Source organism: Myripristis murdjan, chromosome 12, assembly GCF_902150065.1.
Source record: "Myripristis murdjan chromosome 12, fMyrMur1.1, whole genome shotgun sequence".
In the NCBI taxonomy this organism is placed as follows: domain Eukaryota; kingdom Metazoa; phylum Chordata; class Actinopteri; order Holocentriformes; family Holocentridae; genus Myripristis; species Myripristis murdjan.
Genome location: NC_043991.1, coordinates 4040207 through 4060434, shown reverse-complemented (window position 1 = coordinate 4060434; position 20228 = coordinate 4040207). Strand labels below are relative to the sequence as shown.

General features: G+C 40.5%; 2 protein-coding genes across 7 annotated transcripts in view; both read left to right on the top strand.

The window, feature by feature from the left end:
• LOC115369326 (tripartite motif-containing protein 16-like) overlaps window positions 1-6258 on the top strand; it is a 32143-nt gene extending 25885 nt beyond the window's left edge. The window contains exons 2-3 of one of the 4 annotated variants that reach the window (XM_030065910.1): window positions 1947-2042; window positions 2803-6258. In XM_030065910.1, coding sequence (XP_029921770.1) covers window positions 2823-4496 — 1674 coding nt within the window. In that variant the 5' untranslated portion in view covers window positions 1947-2042; window positions 2803-2822 and the 3' untranslated portion in view covers window positions 4497-6258. Of the gene's footprint in view, window positions 1-1939; window positions 2200-2802 lie in introns of those variants that run through there. The other 3 variants (XM_030065911.1, XM_030065909.1, XM_030065912.1) reach the window with 3 other exon arrangements.
• A 1421-nt stretch (window positions 6259-7679) lies between these two features.
• tmem267 (transmembrane protein 267) lies at window positions 7680-19885 on the top strand. 3 transcript variants are annotated; one of them, XM_030064801.1, is made up of 5 exons: window positions 7734-7774; window positions 8298-8493; window positions 11683-12148; window positions 14481-16235; window positions 16877-19885. In XM_030064801.1, the coding sequence occupies exons 3-4, from the start codon at window positions 11741-11743 to the stop codon at window positions 14814-14816; spliced, it is 744 nt and encodes a 247-aa protein (XP_029920661.1). In that variant the 5' UTR covers window positions 7734-7774; window positions 8298-8493; window positions 11683-11740; the 3' UTR covers window positions 14817-16235; window positions 16877-19885. The 3 variants fall into 3 exon arrangements, with proteins under 3 accessions (XP_029920660.1, XP_029920661.1, XP_029920662.1); XM_030064800.1 differs by lacking the exon at window positions 8298-8493 and having other exon boundaries at window positions 7680-7774; XM_030064802.1 differs by lacking the exon at window positions 7734-7774 and having other exon boundaries at window positions 8090-8493.
• Window positions 19886-20228: the final 343 nt, after the last annotated feature.

Genomic DNA, 20228 nt, shown 5'->3' with positions numbered 1-20228 from the left:
TGGTGAAATAGGATCAATGCTATATGCAGATGATGGGGCTATATGGAAAAGGGGAAAAAATATCACTCATATGAATAAATGTATGCAAGAGGCTATACAAAAAGTAGAAAGATGGACGTATGACTGGGGATTTAAATTGTCTATATCAAAATCATGCTATATGATTTTCACCAAGAAAAGAAAGATGGATAAAATTCATCTGACATTATATCAGCAAAACTTAGAAAGGGTAAGAGAATTTAAATATTTGGGATTGTGGTTTGATGAGAAATACTCATGGAGGAATCATATTAAACAGATTGAGACAAAATGTAAAAAAGTGTTAAATCTCATGAGATCAGTCTCTGGATATGAGTGGGGAGCAGACAAACAATCACTGTTAGATATTTATAGAGGTTTAATTCGATCAAGTATAGATTATGGATGCATGGTTTACGGTGCGGCTGCAAAAAGCAATCTGGAAAAATTTGACAGAATTCAGTACAGAGCATTAAGACTGAGTATAGGTGCAATGAAAACAACGCCCACGAATGCCTTACTGGTTGAAGCCAATGAATGGCCACTGTATCTCAGGAGAATAAAGCTATCACTGGCTTACTGGGCAAAATTGAAAGGCTCTGCAGAGGAACAACCTGCAACAACTGTTTTAGATGAATGTTGGGAGTATTCAAAATATCATAAAGGTAAGGGATTCGGTTGGCAGATTAATGAAAAGGCAAAGGAGCACGGATTAGATAGATTAGAATATGGACCAAATGTTGTCTGGGGTAATGTTCCTCCGTGGATACTTCCAGAACCAGTTACGGATTTAAAACTTTTAGACCAAAAGCATAAATGGCTGGAAAAGGGCATGGAAAATATAGGTCAGTTGGTAAAAGAATATCTGCAAAATAATTTCTATAATTATATACCAATATATACAGATGGATCTAAAGAGCCTGAGAATGAACACGTAGGAGCTGCAGTGTATATACCAGAATTTGAGATAATAATCTGCAAAAGACTCAATAATAAGTTGTCTGTGTTTACAGCAGAACTAACTGCCATTATCCTAGGATTACAGTGGATAGAAGAGGTGAGACCAGAGCGAGTAGTTGTTTGCTCAGATTCAGCAGCGGCTATTACAAGTCTGAATGCAAAAGTAATGAATAGAGAGGATTTGAAAAAAGAAATACTAATGATATTGATGAGGATACAGAGACTGGGAATTGATGTACAATTTTGTTGGGTACCAGCCCATTCTGGAGTTGAGGGTAATGAAAGAGCAGACGAAACAGCTAAAAGAGCACTGAAATTAAATAACAGCAGTATTTTACAAATCCCGTTTGGAAAAGGTGAAGCCAAAACATTAATAAGAGAAACGATAAGAATTTCATGACAGAAGAAGTGGGATACAGACTCTAAAGGCAGACATTACCACTACATCCAGAACTCCGTTAATGTTACAGGCTTCAAAGGGAAATACAGAAGAGAGGAGGTAATTATTTCAAGATTAAGATTAGGACACACAGGATTGAAATCAACCCTTAATTTAATGGGTAAATGTCAGACAGATAAATGCGATGTATGTAAGGTGAGTGAAAATGTAGAACATATTATTATGAAATGTACTAAGTATGAAAGAGAGAGAAAGGAATTTAAAAAACAAATATATGAACTACAGCTTCCATGGAGCCTAAAAGGGATTTTAGGAAGGGGGGGAGGGTGAGAGAATGTTATGAGGCCCTATTGAACTTCCTGAAAGTAACAGGACTGGGGAAAAGAATATGAGCATAAATTTGTAGTGGAGTTTTTTTTTTTTTTTTTTTTTTTCTGTTTAATATAAGTTAGATTGTAACCGGAAGTACATCACCATGATGACACACAATATAGTACAGTAGGTGGCGATATGCACCTATTCAAGTTGGTTGCAACACGCCAATATTTAAGAGAAGAAGAAGAAGAAGGTTAGCTGCAGTTTGCTGTGGAAAGCGGACGAGAGAGGAAGTGCACCGTGTGTCTGAATCCTCATGTCATCAGTGTGTGTGTGTGTTCAGAAACATGTGAGTAAAAAGTGTGTGTGTGTGTGTGTGTTTTTATTTTTCGGCGGTGTAAATACATTCGGGTCCCAGCCGTTAGCATAAAGTCCGCTAGCCTCATGCTAACACCTGCAAAATAAACAATACATCAGTGTCTGTTCCTGCCGTGGTGTAAACACAGGTGTGTGTGTGTGTGTTAATGTGTGTGTGCTGTTACTGTGAACATGTCAGGACAGTAGGCATAGGCTAATGTGTTAGCTACACCGTTTATATTAGCAGTGACTTGCTAATTAGCAGCTTAGCCTGTGGGTTAAGTTATACAGAGTCACTAGCATTGCTTGAGCTGGTATGCTAATGTCGTTTGCTGCTGTTGTTTGTTTAATTGTAGAGCCACACACACACACACACACACACACACACACACACAGAGATCCCACCAGTCGTCGTTTTTTTTTATTTATTTTTTTTAATTTTATTATTATTTTTTTCATTTGTATTATTAACCCTCTGTCACCTGCGTGAATTCACTATATTACTTTCTGAGAAAAAATAATAATGAGCAAAAAAAAAAAAAAAATACAGCAAATAATTAGCTAGACTTTAATAACAAAAAATTACATGAGATCCATATAAAGAATGACCAAATAATAATAATAATAAAATTTTAAAAACCATACATTTTTTATTTTATTTAATCTGTAATCTGTGGATACTGCTGAAAAACTGTGAATTTCCTGCGGGATGAATAAAGTATCTATCTATCTATCTATCTATCTATCTGAAGACTGAAGGTGGCAGGTGAAGATGGCGCAGCAGCAGCAGCAGCGAGGGATTCAGAGGGACAAGTTCCGCTGCTCCATCTGTCTGGATCTGCTCAAGGATCCGGTGGCGATCCCCTGCGGCCACAGCTACTGCATGGGCTGCATTAAAGACTACTGGGATGAAGGGGAGGAACAGGAGAGCCACAGCTGCCCCCAGTGCCGACAGACCTTCTCACCGAGGCCCATGCTGGTGAAGAACACCATGCTGGCAGAGTTGGTGGAGGAACTGAGGAAGACGGAGCTGCAAGCCGCCGCTCCCGATGATCTGTGCCACGCCGGACCCGGAGACGTGGCCTGCGACGTCTGCTCCGACACGAAGCTGAAAGCCCTCAAGTCCTGCCTGGTGTGTCTGGCCTCCTACTGCGAGCACCACCTCCAGCCTCACTACGACGCGGCTCCGCTGAAGAAGCACAAGCTGGTGGAAGCCACCGTGCAGCTTCGGGAGAACGTCTGCTCTCGTCACGACGAGGTGATGAAGATCTTCTGCCGCACCGACCAGCAGTGCATCTGCTATCTCTGCTCCATGGACGAACACAAAGGCCACGACACGGTCTCGGCCGCAGCAGAGTGGGCCGAGAGGAAGAAGGAGCTCGGGGTGACTCGGCAGAAAATCCAGCAGAGAATCCATGACAGAGAGAGAGACGTGAAGGTGCTCCAGCAGGAGGTGGAGGCCATCAATCTCTCTGCTGACAAAGCGGTGGAGGACAGCGAGCAGATCTTCGCAGAGGTGATCAGTTTCATCGAGAAAAAAGGCTCCGATGTGAAGCAGCAGATCAGATCGCAGCAGGAGGCCGAAGTGAGTCGGGCTGAAAAACTTCAGGAGGAGCTGGAGAAGGAGATCGCTGAGCTGAGGAGGAAAGACGGCGAGCTGGAGCAGCTCTCGCACACAGAGGAGCGCAGCCAATTTCTGCACAGATACCCCTCGCTGTCGTGCATCAGGGAGCCTGCAGATTCAGCCAGCCTCAATATCCGACCTCTGACCTACTTTGAGGTTGTGACCGCGGCCGTGTCTGAAGTGAGAGATAAATTACAGGTCGTTTTCAGCGAGGAAGGGTCCAAGATCCTGCTCACGGTGACCGAAGTGGATGTTTTACTGCCGCAGCCAGAGCCTACGACCCGAGGGAAATTCTTAAAATATTCATGTCAAGTCACACTGGATTCTGACACAGCAAACATATATCTGCTATTATCTAAGGAAGACAGAAAAGCACAATCAATGAAAAACGAACAGTTGTTGTGTAGTTATTACGATCGATTCAGTGAAAGCCGGCAGGTGCTGAGCAGAGAGGGTCTGAACGGACGTTGTTACTGGGAGGTGAAGTGGAAAGGGCGAGAAGTAACCGTAGCAGCGGCGTATGAAGATATTAGCAGATCAGGCGATGACAGTGAATTCGGATACAACGACAAGTCCTGGGCTCTGAATTGTTCCAGCGCCGGTTACACATTCAGGCATAACAATGAGGAGACGTCCCTCCTGGGCCGCGTGTCCTCCAGAGTCGGGGTGTACCTGGACCACAGAGCGGGCGTCCTGTCTTTCTACAGCGTCTCAGAATACATGACTCTGCTCCACCGAGTCCACACCATATTCACCCAGCCGCTCCATCCTGGACTGGGATTTTCCTCTGAGGGAGCCGCTGCTGAGCTGTGTGAGCTCTAATACACAGATGTGGCCCCGCAAGGTGTTTTCCAGGGAGAGAAGGGGGAAAAAAAACAAACAAACATATTTTTAAAGACCCCATGAAATGGACTCTTCACTGTCTTGATTTGATTTATTTCCTGTTGAAACAGGGAGTTTGGTCGGGACACGGTGCAGCGAAAGGATCATGCACAAGTGCCAGCCAACAGGATCTCAGTTTGGGAGAGAAATACGGTTTTATTTTGAAGGGGTGAGGTGGATGAGAGAGGATGTTTGAAGATTTGTGAAAAGTGTTACTGGATGAAGTGAAATGTGAATTTACAGCCACTAGAGCAGGATGATGTCTCTGTTTTAAAGGAAGTAGAGGTCACGTGAGGTCATTTCATGGGGACTTAAAATCCAAATATCATTTTTGAAAACTAACAAACAACTATGTGTAATGAGCAAAATAAGACAGCTCTATGATAAACTGATAAATCAATGACTCACGATAAATTATGATAAATTACGCAGAATCAACAATGCAAATACTTTGTTTTGGGAAGGAAATGCTAAACCTGTCTGCTGTCTATTTGCTGCATTTCTATTTTCTGCTTCATGTAATTCTGCATTATGTGTTATTTCCGAGAGCCGACATGCAGTTTCTCATTACTTGGGATTGGCTAACAAATTGATCGATTTGAAGTAATAATAAACCAGAAAGCAGCCTGAAATATCCATATCGACTTGACTGTGTTGTTGAAAGAGATGGGTTGAATTTTCTGAAGCGTCAAAGGGTTAACTGAGCTTTCAAACAAATAAATCGATAAACTGATGGGGCTGTGGGGCCCCTGTGTAGAGGAAAGGGCCCTTTATGCCTGATCTGCATGACGGCTCTGCTCTGTTTTCGTCTTTAAACCTTTCACGCTCAGAACTCCTCACCGCCGTGTTTCCGCACCTCACCGAATGTAGCTTTAACATCTCGGGACATGTGCTCTTATTTTGAAAAATGATAGTGGCACAAAACACATGTGTTGTGATGTTGCTTTAACATGTTTGAAGACCAAAATTCTTGGCAACTTGAACCAGAAACTCTGTTCATTTGCAGCAAAGCCAGAAAAAAATGAATGAATTGAATGTGCCTGAAGCCCTGAGATGCCACCGCCTACACACACACACACACACACACACACACAATGTCTGACTGACACATGAAGACTGCATTAATATTGAGTGATTTATCTATGTCTTATCTTTGCTGCGTATTTGTATTGTTGCTGTATTATTTCATGGTGTTTCTCTTTCACTGAATGGGAATTAATGGAGCCAATATGTTTATAGGCTCACTGATTATATGTGAATATGTTTATCTTGTTCTCAATATTTAATGATTGGTTCATAATGCCTCTCTGTGATCCATAATGTTAATGACTTGTGATGATGGCTGATGAATACTTTTTGATAATCTGTGATTCTGTGATTTATTTCCTATGTTTATTGTGATTTATTATATGATCTTGTGTGTCTGCAGCCTTGTTATGGGTGTTGCTGCCTGCTTTGGCCAGGAGACTACTGTAAAAGAGATTTTTAATCTCAACGAGCCTTTCCTGGTTAAATAAATAAAACATTTTCATTGTGATCATGTAATTATTATTGTTATAATCAATCAATAGGGAGAGTGATCATGTTTTTCCTCCACAGTGATGATATATGTGGGTTTAACTGATTGTTTGGGTGAAACTGAACCAAAATGTGCCAACAGAGTGATTGTTTTATAAGCTGAATAAAGTTTTCTTCCAAGAATGGATAAAGCTTTGCTTCTGTATTCATTATAATTATAATAGAAGAAAAAATGTGAGCAGTAAAACTGAGTTGGTCACTGGACAAATGTTGTAGAATGACGTTTTGCACCACAGCGCCCTCTAGTGGAGGCTGCAGTCACAGTCTGCTCCGGTCACTTATAAATTCATGACTAGTCTTATTTGTCGTGACAAAGAACTTAATTGTTATATAACAGATTTTAGTTATATGTGTAAATGACTAATTTAGTTTTTTAGTACAAGTCACTTTTCTACTTTAACTGGTTGCAATTTAATAGACACTTGTACTCGTTTTAGCTCCTTGGCTTAAAATTAATATTTTATTTTATTTCATTTTATTTATTTATTTTTAGGATCCCATGACACTACACATTTCAAGTGTCAACTTTTCATCACCTAAGCTATGGCAGCTATTTTTAATATTGTGTCTTAAAGTGAATTTTCCATTTATTATGGATTAGTCACTAGAAGGCCTGTCTGTTTATGAATTATTCTCCATTATAATTTCTATTTGTTATTCCTTGGTTAGTAGTATTGCTTAAATAGTGATCATGAGTCCTACAGGGGGTGATGGTACAGGTTTTAATCAAACACTCAATAGAATAGGCAAGCACTTTACTGGGCTACACACACGCCAATAAACCAGAAACAGATAGCTAACCTTGATAGATAACCTTGAATTAAAAGGTTACTATATAACAGTCAATTAAAAGGTTAATATATATATAGTAACCTTTTAATCCACTGTTTAAATATCTGTTCTGGCATTTATTCCTCATATTCCTTATTAGCGCATATCAAATCAGATAATGTGTGATATGCATGAGAAAACAGAATAATTCAAAGAACTTGTAATTGACTTTTTTTCTTGTCTTTGTGTGTGTAATCATCTTGTGAATTTTTATAGTGATATCTGAAAGTAAAATTTTGATCCCTTTCCCCCGTGTGCTAAAAACAGTGTTTTTTGGTAATATGTGGTCATAAATAGGTGATTTTCAAAACTTTCCACCAATGGGATTCCTTGGGACTTTTTTTCCCCTCACTCAGGACAAACTGAGGATACAAAATCAGTTGAGTTTGCTTCTCTTGCAATTTGTCCTAGGTTTTTTCATAAAATGACTGGACTAAGACGGGTGTGATGCAGCAGGCGTGATGAAGACAGAATTTGAGTTATTATCGAGACTTGGTGGTGGTGGTGGTGGTGGAAATAAAATATCACATTGGCGCACATTGTTATGTACGTTATTATTATTGTTATGAAATTTAATTTTATGTACGCAATTTTAAAGCAGCCAACAGGAATAACAGAGAGAATTTTGATTTTTTTTTTTTTTTTCTGCTAATCTACCGGATCCAGTCATTAGTGAAACGCCAAGCTGTTGTTCCGCCGTTGGCCTGCGGGTGGCAGCACAGCGCCGGCGAGCGCTCACCACACCGCATCCAGGGAGAACAGAAGAAGGGACAACTGTGGCGTCTGGATCCCTAGCGCCGTACGATGGGGTGAGTACCGCTCCATCTCTGCACAGTTTACCCTTCATTTACGAAAATATTTCAGGTAATTGTCGGTAAACAGCTGGAGGACATGTTTTTTTTGCTCCTTCCGAGGCCAGAGCGGCACATCTCGCATTTCTCGGCGGTGAACGTGACAGCTGCCGTCCGCCTACACGAAGCTGCGGCTCCCGCTGCCAGCTAGCCGCTTAGCTAGCAGCTGGCGGCGGGTCGGGGCGATATAACCTCAAATAACAAGTGTGTGTTTTTATTTTAAAGTCGGTATAACCCACAACAAAGGATCAGATGATGAAAAGTGCGGTAACTATCTGTCTTGGTGTAAGGATGCGATGTTAACTGAGGTCGCTACCCGGCTAAGCTAACTGTCACAGAGCCTGACACAGAGCAGCCAGCAGGAAATTAAATCACATCTCATATGAGCTTTATCAGATTTTTTTTTCTTCTTCTCAAAGGCACCAGACTGCACAAGATAAGAGGCACTGATAGGTTTTTGTTTGTTTTTTTTCTTCCCCAGTTTGACTCTGCCCTACATTTCTCCCAGTTGCATGACAGAAAGAGCCCATTTATAGCCTCTGTGTCCCCCGGGGGGTCAGAAGACAACATGGGTTTCAAATGAAGCCCTTACAGGCGGGATGCTGAGTGAAGACGAGCCATTTTTATACCCAGGACTGATGCATCACCACTGAGACAAGAGATATTTTTTTGTCGAGGTGGGCAAAAAAAAAAAAGCGACCATGGGTCAAAATATTGCACCAGAGTTTGGCTGGATTTTTGTTGAGGGAAAATCTGGTATGGTTATTGTCATGGGGCTCCCTTGACCTCTGACCTCCAGCTGTGTGAATGAAAGTGGGTTCTCTCCCCTTTGCAGACACGCCCACCTTCTGCTAATCCCATGCAGTTTGGGCCCCAAACCCTGCAGTCCACATGTGTTCTTGTGGCCTGTTGTAAAATGGTGTGTGTGTGCAGACTGGGGCCTAAACAGTCTTGGAGCTGCATCAGTTGGCTTTGACTGGAAAGCTGAGACTCTTGTGGATTCAATGAGCCACATTTGATTCCAGTGTGATGATGTTGGCCCCCATAGCAGCCATTTCACTGCAGGCCGAGCATTTTTTTAAAAACTTGGTGTCATGGTATAAAAAGACAAATGGTGACCTGTGGGATAATCACAGCCCCAGGAAACCTTACATCCACAAACTACATTAGAATTCAAGAAACAGAAACCGCACTAAATCGTAATATTGAATCCCTGACAATCATGAGTGTCACAATGGTATCAAATTGGGGAATAAGCATATCATCCCAGCTCTAATATTTGCCCATGTTGCTCCTTCATCTTTTAAATCCCTTCTTAAAACTCACTTTTACCGTTTGGCCTTTTCTTAGTTGCTGGTTCTGTCTTTTATGGTCTTTTACTATTTTATGGGGACCCCTTCTGGTTTTATTGTAATTTCATTTTGTTTTATCCTCACTTCTATTTTTATTTGTATTTTTTTTTAATTTTATTGTATTTTATTATTTTTATGTTGTTGTTATTTTATTTTATTTTATTTTATTGTGAAGCACTTTGTAACTGTGTGTTTTGAAAAGTGCTATACAAATAAAGTTATTATTATTAATACTTGTAGAATTGCAATACCTGACAATCATGAGTGTCACGATGGTATCAAATCGGGGAATAAGCATATCATCCCAGCTCTAATATTTGCCCATGTTGCTCCTTCACTTTCTGTGTCTGGATTAGGCTGCAGGAGCAAATCCTCCGTGCACAACTGTATTTTAAGTTTGTTTCATGTGTGCAGTTTGCTTCTTCAAAGCCCGAAAATGCCTTATTACATTGCACTGAGCTGTAATTATAGATTGTTGTGGTGCTGCAGTGCTGTGGTGAAATCCAGCCAAAATGGCCTTTTCATTTTCTTAGCTCCCGGAGGCCACCTGCACGAAGAGTCGCTGCTTGAAGATGTGTTTGCACTTGAACCACATTGCTTTTAAGTGTAACTCAGAACTAAATCTGACACAGAGTGCTGTCCAGTATTATGTGAGGGGGGGCAGGGCAATCCGAATTTTTTTTTGCATTAATTGTGATATATGCAAAAAGAAAAATATTCATCCATGTAATTTATTTATTTCTACTTTTCACAAAATCGGATGTGTGGCTTTAGATTTGAACGCCTGGTTTCCTTGACAGCAGCCTGACCCGGAGGCTGGAGGAGTCACTCGGCACCAGAGCTCTGAACTCGTGCGATTGTACAAAATGGCAGTCGCTTGTGACTCTGACATTTACAGAAATTGCAGTTTGGTTCGGAACTAATGATTATTTTCTTGAATTAATCTTTTAATTATTTTGTAGCTGAACTGATAAATCATTTAGTCTAAAAAGTGTTAAAAAATACGCTGATGTGAACTTAGCACAGCCCAAAAAGATATCTTCAGTTTGCTTCCTTATAAAGCTGGGCGATAAATTGATAATATATTGATATTGTGACATGAGACTACATATCGTCAGGGATTTTGGATATTGTAATATTGTGATCTGGTAAAGAGTTGTCTTTCCCTGGTTTTAAAGGCAGCAGTGCAGTGAGGAGATGCAGTTTTCTGAATCGAGCAGATTATTGTAGCTGTTGTTTTTTTTTTTTTGTTTTTTTTTGCCTCCATCTGCTTGGTGATCATATCACATTACTGATGATTGTGTACTGAAAATCTCGTGTAAATTATTTGTGAAAGCATCAATAGTCACACTTAGAATATGGGCACAATATTGATATCAAGGAGTTCAGTCAAAAATATGGATGATGTCGATTTTGTCCATATCTGCTCCCTCAGTCTGACCAGCAGCCAAAAAAACCCCCAAAGTATTAATTTTATAATGATATGTATGGAGAAAAGTAAGCATGTCTTAGCGTCTCAGTGATCTTAGTGATGCTGTCGTCAGCAAACGTTTGGCATTTTCACTTGACCAGGCTAAAACACTTAATCTTACTTAAACAGTTTATTGAAAGTAAAATGGATTAATTTCCTGTTTCCTGACTTACTGACAAATCAGCTCAGCTCTAGTTGCAGTATAGCTGTTTTTTTTTTTTAATCATTGTGCAGCACTCCTGTCCCATCTGTGCTGCTCTGCTGACATTGACAAGTGGTTTATTTTCATCTGTTTTGCAAGCACGATGCTGAAACTGCACCATACAGCATAACTTATTTTAATAATGAAGTGTGGTTTCTCTTAGCTTGTTTGATCTTTTTTTTTTCTTTTTTCTTTTTTTTTTTTTTTTTTTTTTTTACATTGGATTTATACAGGGGCGGATCTAGACAAATATTCATGGGGTGGCAAGAGGGTGGCATGGAGACTTTAAGGGGTGGCAGAAATATATATGCTGATTTAATACCAAATGATCACATATATCAGTATTTGCTTGGAAAACCCCCAAATGAGGATATTTTAACTCAAAAACATTCTATTATTGTGGTACATGAGTAAAGCATTGAATAGAAAACCAAAAGGTGGCATTAGAAATATTTATTTATTTATTTATTTATCAACCCCTTAAATAGTGGGAGTGTCATCTTTTGCTGCATTTACTTGCACTCGGACATTTGAGTCTCGTAACAGCGAGTTTCCGAACAGCCACAATTAAAAAATAAATAAATAAACTGTCTGACATTGGGGTGGCAACTAGGGTGGCAAGGTATTTTTCTAGGGGGGCAGCTGCCACCCCCTGCCACCCCCTAGAACCGCCTATGGATTTATACAGTTATACCTATTTCTTTTGAAAAACCTGATGACTGAAAGAAGAGCCAATGGTGACCTAACTTTTTTTTGGAATGCCCTCCACTAACATTTTCAACATTTTCAATTATCATGGCACTAGTCTGTCGTATCAGTCTGTCTCTGTTTCGTTTTCCAGTTTGCCTGAATTTTGCTGACCTCTCTGTGGCGACCCGCCCGTCCAGCCAGCCGTCAATATGCAAGGCTTCTACTCCAAGCTCGACTCCTCCCCGGCCTCGTCCCCGCTGTTGGGGGTGGGCCTCGGCTCGGAGGGCGTCCCCGTCCCGCTCAGCCTGGCCGTGGAGACGGAGAAAGCTCAGGCCCTGCTGCAGACGTTCAGCTCCGCCTCTCTGCTGGCGTCGGCGGGGCTGGGCGTGTTCTGCGTGGTGGCCGACCACGCCCTCCAGCTCTCGGTCGTCCAGCACCACCTGTGGCTGCGGGCCGTCCTGGACAACGCCACGCACGGCCTGGTGGGGCTGTGGTCGTGGGCGATTGTGATCGGACTGAGGAAAAAGAGCGACCTGTACGAGGTGCTACTGGCTGGCCTTCTGGCGTCGCTCATAGACTTGGACCACTTCTACATGGCTGGATCCCTGTCGCTGAAGGTGAGAGCTTCATCCTCACACAGCAGGACGGTGGCTGCATCATCGCTGGTTAGTTTTGGAGGAAAAGCCCAATGAGACAGTATGCTAGATTACACTGGTAAAACTCCCCTCCGGTTAAAAACACCAGGCTTTCTTTTTGCTTACAGGCATCTATTTTGCACATCCATGGTGAACATGCTGTGTGAACTAGATTAAATAAAATACAGAAAAAACATGAGTAAGTCCAATGCAATAAACAGCTTTCATATGGAGAATAGCTGTCACAAACACAAATATACCTTGGATTATCCAATTAAGCATTAATGTAGAAGTGTACATGTAACATACCACATCGGGCGTGTTAACTCATGGAGAGTAAGAAGAGAAAGAGTTATTATATATAAGTCTTCACTTTCTTCAAATCTTCATAACAACAGTACACAGCAGTGCAGCTCAGAGCCTCGTGCTCCACTGAACTTCACGTGTTCTGCCTCCGCATGGCGCATCAATAATAACAACCCAGCCGCCACCATAATACAAGAATATTGGTTCCGCTGTGCAGCTATTAGACAGGTCATATATTAGAGAGAGGACATATATTCTCATGTATATTATTCATGCAGGCTAACAAAATATTCCTTTTGTAAAAATGTAAATTATTGCATTGAACACATAATTAGTGAATGAACTTGAACTGTGTAACTGACTCTCATGGCTGCTACAGCTGGGCTTTGAGACACAATCCACCACACGGGTGTTTCAGGAGAGGAGCTGCTGCTGGATTAACTTGTGTGATGTGAGGATTAATCTGGACTTGTAAGTGTGTCCGCTGGTTTTGAAAATGTAATGTTTTAGGATTTGTAGTGCATATTCAAGCTACTCAGATCCCTTTGAGCACAGTGAGAGCTGCTTGGACAGATCAGAGGGTTGGTTTTAAAAAAAAGGGAACTGATCAAAGTCTAGATCAGAACAAAGTTCAGTGTGGTTGTTGAGATTTATGTTTATTTCAGAGCCACAGATCTTTGTAGTGATGGCGTTGGCTTGCTTAAATGTCAACAATTTAAAAAAAACTATCATTACAAAGTGCAAATAATATATAATAATCCAGCAAATTGCATTACCACATTAGAATAAAATGTGGCTGATTGCACGGTTCATTCTTCTGCCCCCTCCATCCGTGATGTCCCGTCTCTGTATTGTGATTATAATCGACGTCCGTCATGTCGCCTCGTCCCCCGTCACCGCTGCAGACGGCTGGCAGCAGGATTTCTGGAGCGAGAAATGAAGTCAGGGCTGCGTCTAATTTTACCAACATGCACTCCGCTCAAGGAAATCTTGGAGAACACGCACCGGTTTCTCAAATTCAAATGAAAAAAGTGTTTTATTGGCATGATGAATAGGCGTTTGTGTTGCCAAAGCAGAAATGACATATGGGACAAGAAATTCAGTAATACTCATATCCAGAATCACAGCCTGTAGAGTTATAAAAAAAATGGATAAATTTAAATAAAACTATTGATTACAATATATGTACTTCATATAACTCATAAATTAGGGCTGAATGATGTATCGTTATCTAGATATGAACATGCGTGACATTAATATCTCAAAAAGCAACGATATGGACGATATCAAATTTAAGGTTAGGGTTAGTGTGAGACACTGATCGGTCTGTTCTGATCAATAATATTCTCTCTGGAGTAACTGCATTTTCTACGTCCATTTGGTGTTATTATGCTGTTTTTAAAGAACGCTCAACTTTGACTGTTGCAAAACTTAAAATTTCAAATACGTGTGAAACTGTAGTCATATTGTGTTTGTTATTGCTAACTGGATATTTGACGTAAATATCAAGCTATGAAGTTTTGTCCATATCGTGTGGCCCTAATGTAAGTATTTATATACAGCTGTCCCTCGCTATAACGCGGTTCACCTTTCGTGGCCTCGCAGTTTCACAGATTTTTTTTTTTTAGTGCAATTTTGCATGCTTTTTTTAAAAAAAATTTTTTTACTGGACTTATTTTTCTACGAAGGTTTGAACTTTGAGAGTTTAAACAAGAGAGAAGAGAGAAAATGTTAATGCCTGTCTGAGAAAAGTGTATAAAGTGTGTAGTGAGGGGTTTTACAGCCTTAAAACATCTAGAATAATTGTAAAAAATAAAGCTGACTACTTTGCGGATTTCGCCTATTGCGGGTTTTTTTTAGAATGTGACTCCCGCGATAAACGAGGGACCACTGTACAAGAAATAAGCACATATAGGATGAATTATTATAATAACATATTTTCTCTCTTTCTTTCTCTTCGTTTCTGTCTGTCTGTCTCTCTCTCTCTCTCTCTCTCTCTCTCCTCCAGGCTGCTGTGTCTCTCCCTCAGCGTCCTCCCCTCCACTGCTCCTCCCTCATCCCCGTCCTCTGTCTGTCGCTGCGTTTCCTCATGTGGATCGGACGTCTCAAAGACGCCTGGTGCTCGTTGCCGTGGATGCTCTTCATCGCCATGGCGTCGCACCACGTGCGAGACGCCGTGCGCCACGGCCTGTGGGTGTGCCCGTTCGGCAACACGGTGCCCATCCCCTATTGGCTGTACGTGAGCACCACGGCGACGCTGCCCCATCTGTGCTCGGTGCTCATGTATCTGACGGGAACCCGGGATGTGATCTCGACCAAACACGGAGTCGCCATCGACGTTTAAGGTCGTCGCGCTCCACGAGCTCTGACGTGGAGCTGCCGTGGATCTGTCGAGCAGCTTTTAGATATTTTAAACTCCTTAAGAAAACCTTTTCTGGTACGTGAACGATGATAAAAGTGGATATAACACTTCAAAGATCAGCTAAAGCAAACACTGCTTTTCAACTACAGTAATTTTGACTTAGACGCCCCCTCCATCTCCATCTACTTCACTCAAGAAAAGTTTTGGTGAAGGGAAACCAAACGGCAGAAGCGCGCTTTCCAGTGTCGTAAAATTTGACTCTCAGAAAATAAATTTACTTTGAAACGTGGTTGTTGCAAAGATCCTGGGCACAGAAGTCTTCTGACTTTCGCCCGTCTGTCAGTGAAAAATCATGAAAATTGATTTATAACTCAGTTTCACTTACCTTTTAAAGAGATGTTAACATCTTTTTAGCTGTTCATGTGTGTTACGAGCGAGCCTCAACTACTTTTAGTCAGCTTATAAGTTTGTCATCCTTTACATATACAGTATATTTATGTCCAGACATGCTCTGTCATCCTTTTATGTGACCACCACCAGCCACCATCACCACTTACAGTCGTCACTCATATTGACGTGGAAGTTGATCACGTACACCCACTTTTTTAGCAGAGGGTCACTTTTACCCTCAGATGAACAGTTTGCCTGTTAAACCACAAGTCAGCCCGGGGCCAACACTTCTTACAGACCAAGGCCCAGTGAACCAGCTTTTGCTTACGTCAGGAGATTGTTCCTCTTTTCTTATGAAATATTAGATAAAAAAAAAATACTCTGCTGAGATGTTACATGATGAGTAACACCCCGTTTGGTTTAAATGGTGTCCAGCCGTTTGAACTGCTCTGATAAATGCAGTGAAAATGACTGGAATTTATCGATGAGAGCCACACACTCTGAATAACTTGACCGCTGCTCCTCGTCCTCTCCACCTGAGACTTTACTAACACACCTGGGTGAAAACACTTGCCTGCTATCCCACAATGCACCTGGAGGACTCTTGACAGAACACCTGGATGAATACAAACACCACCGTCACTCTTCTGTGCGGCTCGAGCGGACTGCTGTTCGAGACGATTTCCTCTTAAAAAAGGGAACCCCTCCTGCTCCTCCTCCTCCTCCTGCAGCGGTGATGCCTCTTCCAGCCACTTTGTACCCAAATGTGAAACTAAAATTCTTCCTCTGTGGTGTCAGCGCCTGCGTGGTCATGGCAGACTCTCATTGTGCTGCTTGGACGAGCCTTGTTGCCCAGTTTAAAAAAGTCTTTCTTAAAGCACTCTGTTTTTGCAGTTTTTATCAGCAGCAGCGACTGCGGGGCGAGATCTGCGTCGGATCAGTGAGACTTTACAAACTGATCTTTGCTTTTTACCACGGCGATGTGAGACCAGGCATTGTTGTGTTGTGCAGGTAAAACATATATATCTTATTTATTTAATTCAATTTAATTTTTATTTATTTATGATTTTAAACCCTTTGAAACTCAGGACCCTGTGGGTGGGCTTTTCATTTGAAAGATTTTATTTTACCCTCTGAACTAAATACATTTTTTATGTTGTATTTTTTTCTTTGTATTTTTTTTCTTTTTTCTTTTTTTTGGTTGGGGCAATTTTTGGTAATTTTGGTGTATTTTTTTTTTTTATTTATTTTTTATTTTATTTAATTTTTTTTACTAATTGTTAACTAATTTTCTGGAAAAGCATTTAAACAAAAAAAAAAGTGACGTGTAAACTCCTTTGAAACCTGAGCAAATTCTTGATTTCTTAAAAAAAAAGGGAAAAGGCCATTAGCAAAGTAGCAAAAAAATATTACCAGAACATTAGTAAGAAATGCAAAAATGCAAGAAATTACCAAAAATTACCTAAAAAGTGACTTTTGCTGAGAGGCTGAAGGCCACTCACAGGCTCCTGGATTTCAAAGATTTTATTTTATTGTTTTTTTTTTTTTTTTTTTGTTCCGGTGGCAACGCAGTGCCTGTGATGAAACTGTTGCTGTGAACGGCTGCAGCGCCTTTATGTCCAATCTGAAGCGTCTGTTTTGTGAATCCACAGCCTCCTGACCTGGTAGTGAGCGCTTAGTGCACATGTTGGGTTTTATTTCTCCACTTCTTTGATCCAATCACACGACAGGAGAGACGAGCCTTCCATGGCGACTGAACATCAACTAGAACAACAAAAGTCAAACTCAAATCCACCTCATGGCTTCAGGTTTTAAAACACACCTGGTCTGTAGCCTCTGGTGTGTTTCAACAAAAGCAGAGGCTGAAATATGAGGTTGTGTATTAACACCAGATTGGAAACTGATTTGTCCATCAACTCAAGTACTTTCATTTCATTTTATTTTATTTTTTTAAGAGAGAGAGGAGATGAGGTAAATCATAAAGTGGAACTGGAATGATGCTGGATATTTATTTTAGTATATTTTTATTGCACAGATAGGGTGCCTGTTTACATGTAAGAATTTTTTTTTAATCTATTAATTTCTTAATGGAAATGTTGAAGGATAGAAGTTAATGCTGGACACATATTGCTGCAGCTGCCTCTTTACGATGCTGTAAACTCCTGTCCCGTGGAGATTTTCCAAGCTGCTTCGTTATTGGTCCACGTCCTGTGACTTTAAAATTCCCAATTACATGAAAATTTTGCAGTTCAGCAGAGCATGGGAGAGAGCATTTATGTGGCGCGAGAGAGTTTAACATTTCAGAATCAGGCCAGTCACATGCATTCCTGAGCGAGAGGAGGTTGTTTTATGGTAAATTTTACATGCTGCATAGTGACGATATGATGCAGCAGAACAGTGGTGCACCTGGTGTAATTTATTTTTATTTTTATTTCATTGTCAAATGATTTTCTTTTCTAAACTGGTTTGGTTTAACAGCTTTTCTCTCTGGTATTTTCGATTTATTATCTGGCACACCATTTTTTCCATCTCTACTTATTTAAAAAAAAAAAAAAATCATTTAATTTATTTTATTATTATTATTATTTTATGTATTTATTTTTATTTATTTATATTTTGCATTAAGCATAAGATCCTCGGTGAGAGCAACATGAGGGTGCTGTCTATTTTTTGTCTTATTTTTTTTAACAGAAAGTGAGAACTCCATTTGGGCACTGGCATGTGGAGGAAGATTCAAACAAACAAACAAAAAACAGGCATTTTTGTTTCTGGTCCACTGAAATGCTCTATTGATTTATATTTTTAAACAGCAGTCCATGATGTTTTTTTTTTTTTTTTTTTTTTGCTGTGGTGATTCAGATTGTAGTGATGACTGTTGTCCTCAAGATGGTGCCATTTAGCCACTGAGACTCACTCATTTTTTTTGTACTGAATTCATGATGATGACTATGATTAGTTATCATTATTATTATTATTATGATTATTATTATTATTGTCATTAGTAGTAGTCGTGGTCGTAGTGTTTCATACCTGCCGACATGTACAAACTCTGTGAATGAGTTCTCACTTTCTGGCTGAGCTTCAGTTTCAACTTAACCAGGTGTTTCTGAACATCACACTCATATTAAACTCACTGGAGGCTTTTATTCTGAAAGGGGAAATAATTGAATAGGGGGTTGTGGCATTTTTGTTTCTTCTCCATCAAGCTTAGTCTGTGGAAACTGGAAGTTTCATGATCTCAAACAGGATCCAGTCCCTTTTTTTTTCTTTCTTTTTCAATATTGTACTAAACTTTTGTCACTAGATGGCACTATTGAGCCACAAAGGCTTTTTATGTTAATTGTTCTTTTGAGGATTCATTGTTTGGTTTTTTGGAGCCATGCTACATTCCTACAAAATTTCCAATGTTCTGGTTTCACATGCATTATAGAAATAATTTGATGATGTGTAAAGGTTTTAGTTGGTTCTTATTGTGTATGTGTGTGTGTGTGTGTGTGTGTGTGTGTGTGTGTGTGTGTGTGTGTGTTAAGGGAGAGTTCTTAGTCATAAAAACCATCATCATCTTACAGCTTCTCTGTGTGATATCAGTGGCTTTTTTTTCACCACTTCAGCCTAAAAGCATTACCTTCCGTAAGAGTAGAAGGGTTTTTTGTTTTTTGTTTTGTTTCCAATAACCTGTTGTTTGCACTGACGCTCCTGCAGGTCTGGATTTACCTTGACAGATATGAAAAGTGATTATTCTGATCATGTGCAGTCTTAAAGTGTGAGAATTGCACAGTTTTTAAAAGGGAAGCAAATCATAGCACACACTCAGTCTGACTTCACGTTGTAGCTGTGCAGTGGTTCAGCGTCTTTAATTTCAAAACGCAGATGTTTGTCATGAATCACCTTCAGCGAGCGACACAGTCCTCTGCACTCGTCTGCCGCCGTTGATCATGAAGAAAATCATTAAGAAATTAGTGCGAAAAACAAAATATACATGTGAGAAACGTTTAACTGACATCAGGGGTTAGAAAGTGAATCGCCTCACGCCTCGACCGAGGTGAATCATTCTGAAACTGTCACTTCTTGGCGTGAAGGATTTTCCCAGCTGCAGAGACAGTTTCAGAGCGGTTTTAAAAGGTGACACTTGGAGGGGAAATAATAACGTTTTGCCTTGTTTTTAAGCTCTTGGAAGGTACAACTGACAGGATACAATCTACAGTGACAATGACAAGTAACAACTGAATGTGAAAAAAGCAATTCTCTGCAGAATTAATGCAAGATTTAGATAAGCTGTACAGTGGCAGAGCACTAATGTGGGGCAGATGCATGATAAATGCATGAAATTGGACTTCACTCAACCACTGTGCATTTCAGGGTGTGTGTGTGTGTGTGTGTGTTCATGAGGGTCCCATTTTCGATGCCACTGTCACGCTCAGCAACACACCCTCACTTCCACTACTGCTTCTGTTTACAACGTGCCCTTTATTAATGTCACATTACATTGAATTTTGCACTTTAAGTTTAATTTTAGCGTTTCAGTTTTTCAGTTCGAGTTTTGTATTATTTGTTCAATCTATTTTGTATGTCGGCATTTTCAGTTTAATATATTTGACAGTAGATGGTGACAGGACAGTTTAAACGTGTTCTTTTTATCTCAATAAAATCTATACCCTGGAACTTGGTGTGTGTGTGTTTGTGCCAACGTTTTACCCGAGTGTATCACTTTAAAAACGGAAATCAGCCCCAGAAACCCTCACACGTCAACAGACAGCAGCTATTCGTGATGAACTTTGTTTTTTTTCTCTGTTTCCTCCTTCAGATCAAAGGTCGAACACAGATCTCCCCTTTCCCCCGCTCTGCCAGAGAAGCCTTATCGCCTCAGATCTATCAGGAAGGTGTTATCAGATCCAGCGCTCACGTCTCGGTGGTTTTTATAAACGGAAATTGTTTCAGTATGCGAGACTTGGTGGTGACGTCTTATTTTGATGCTTTTATGGTGAGAAAAGCTACATTTGTGAT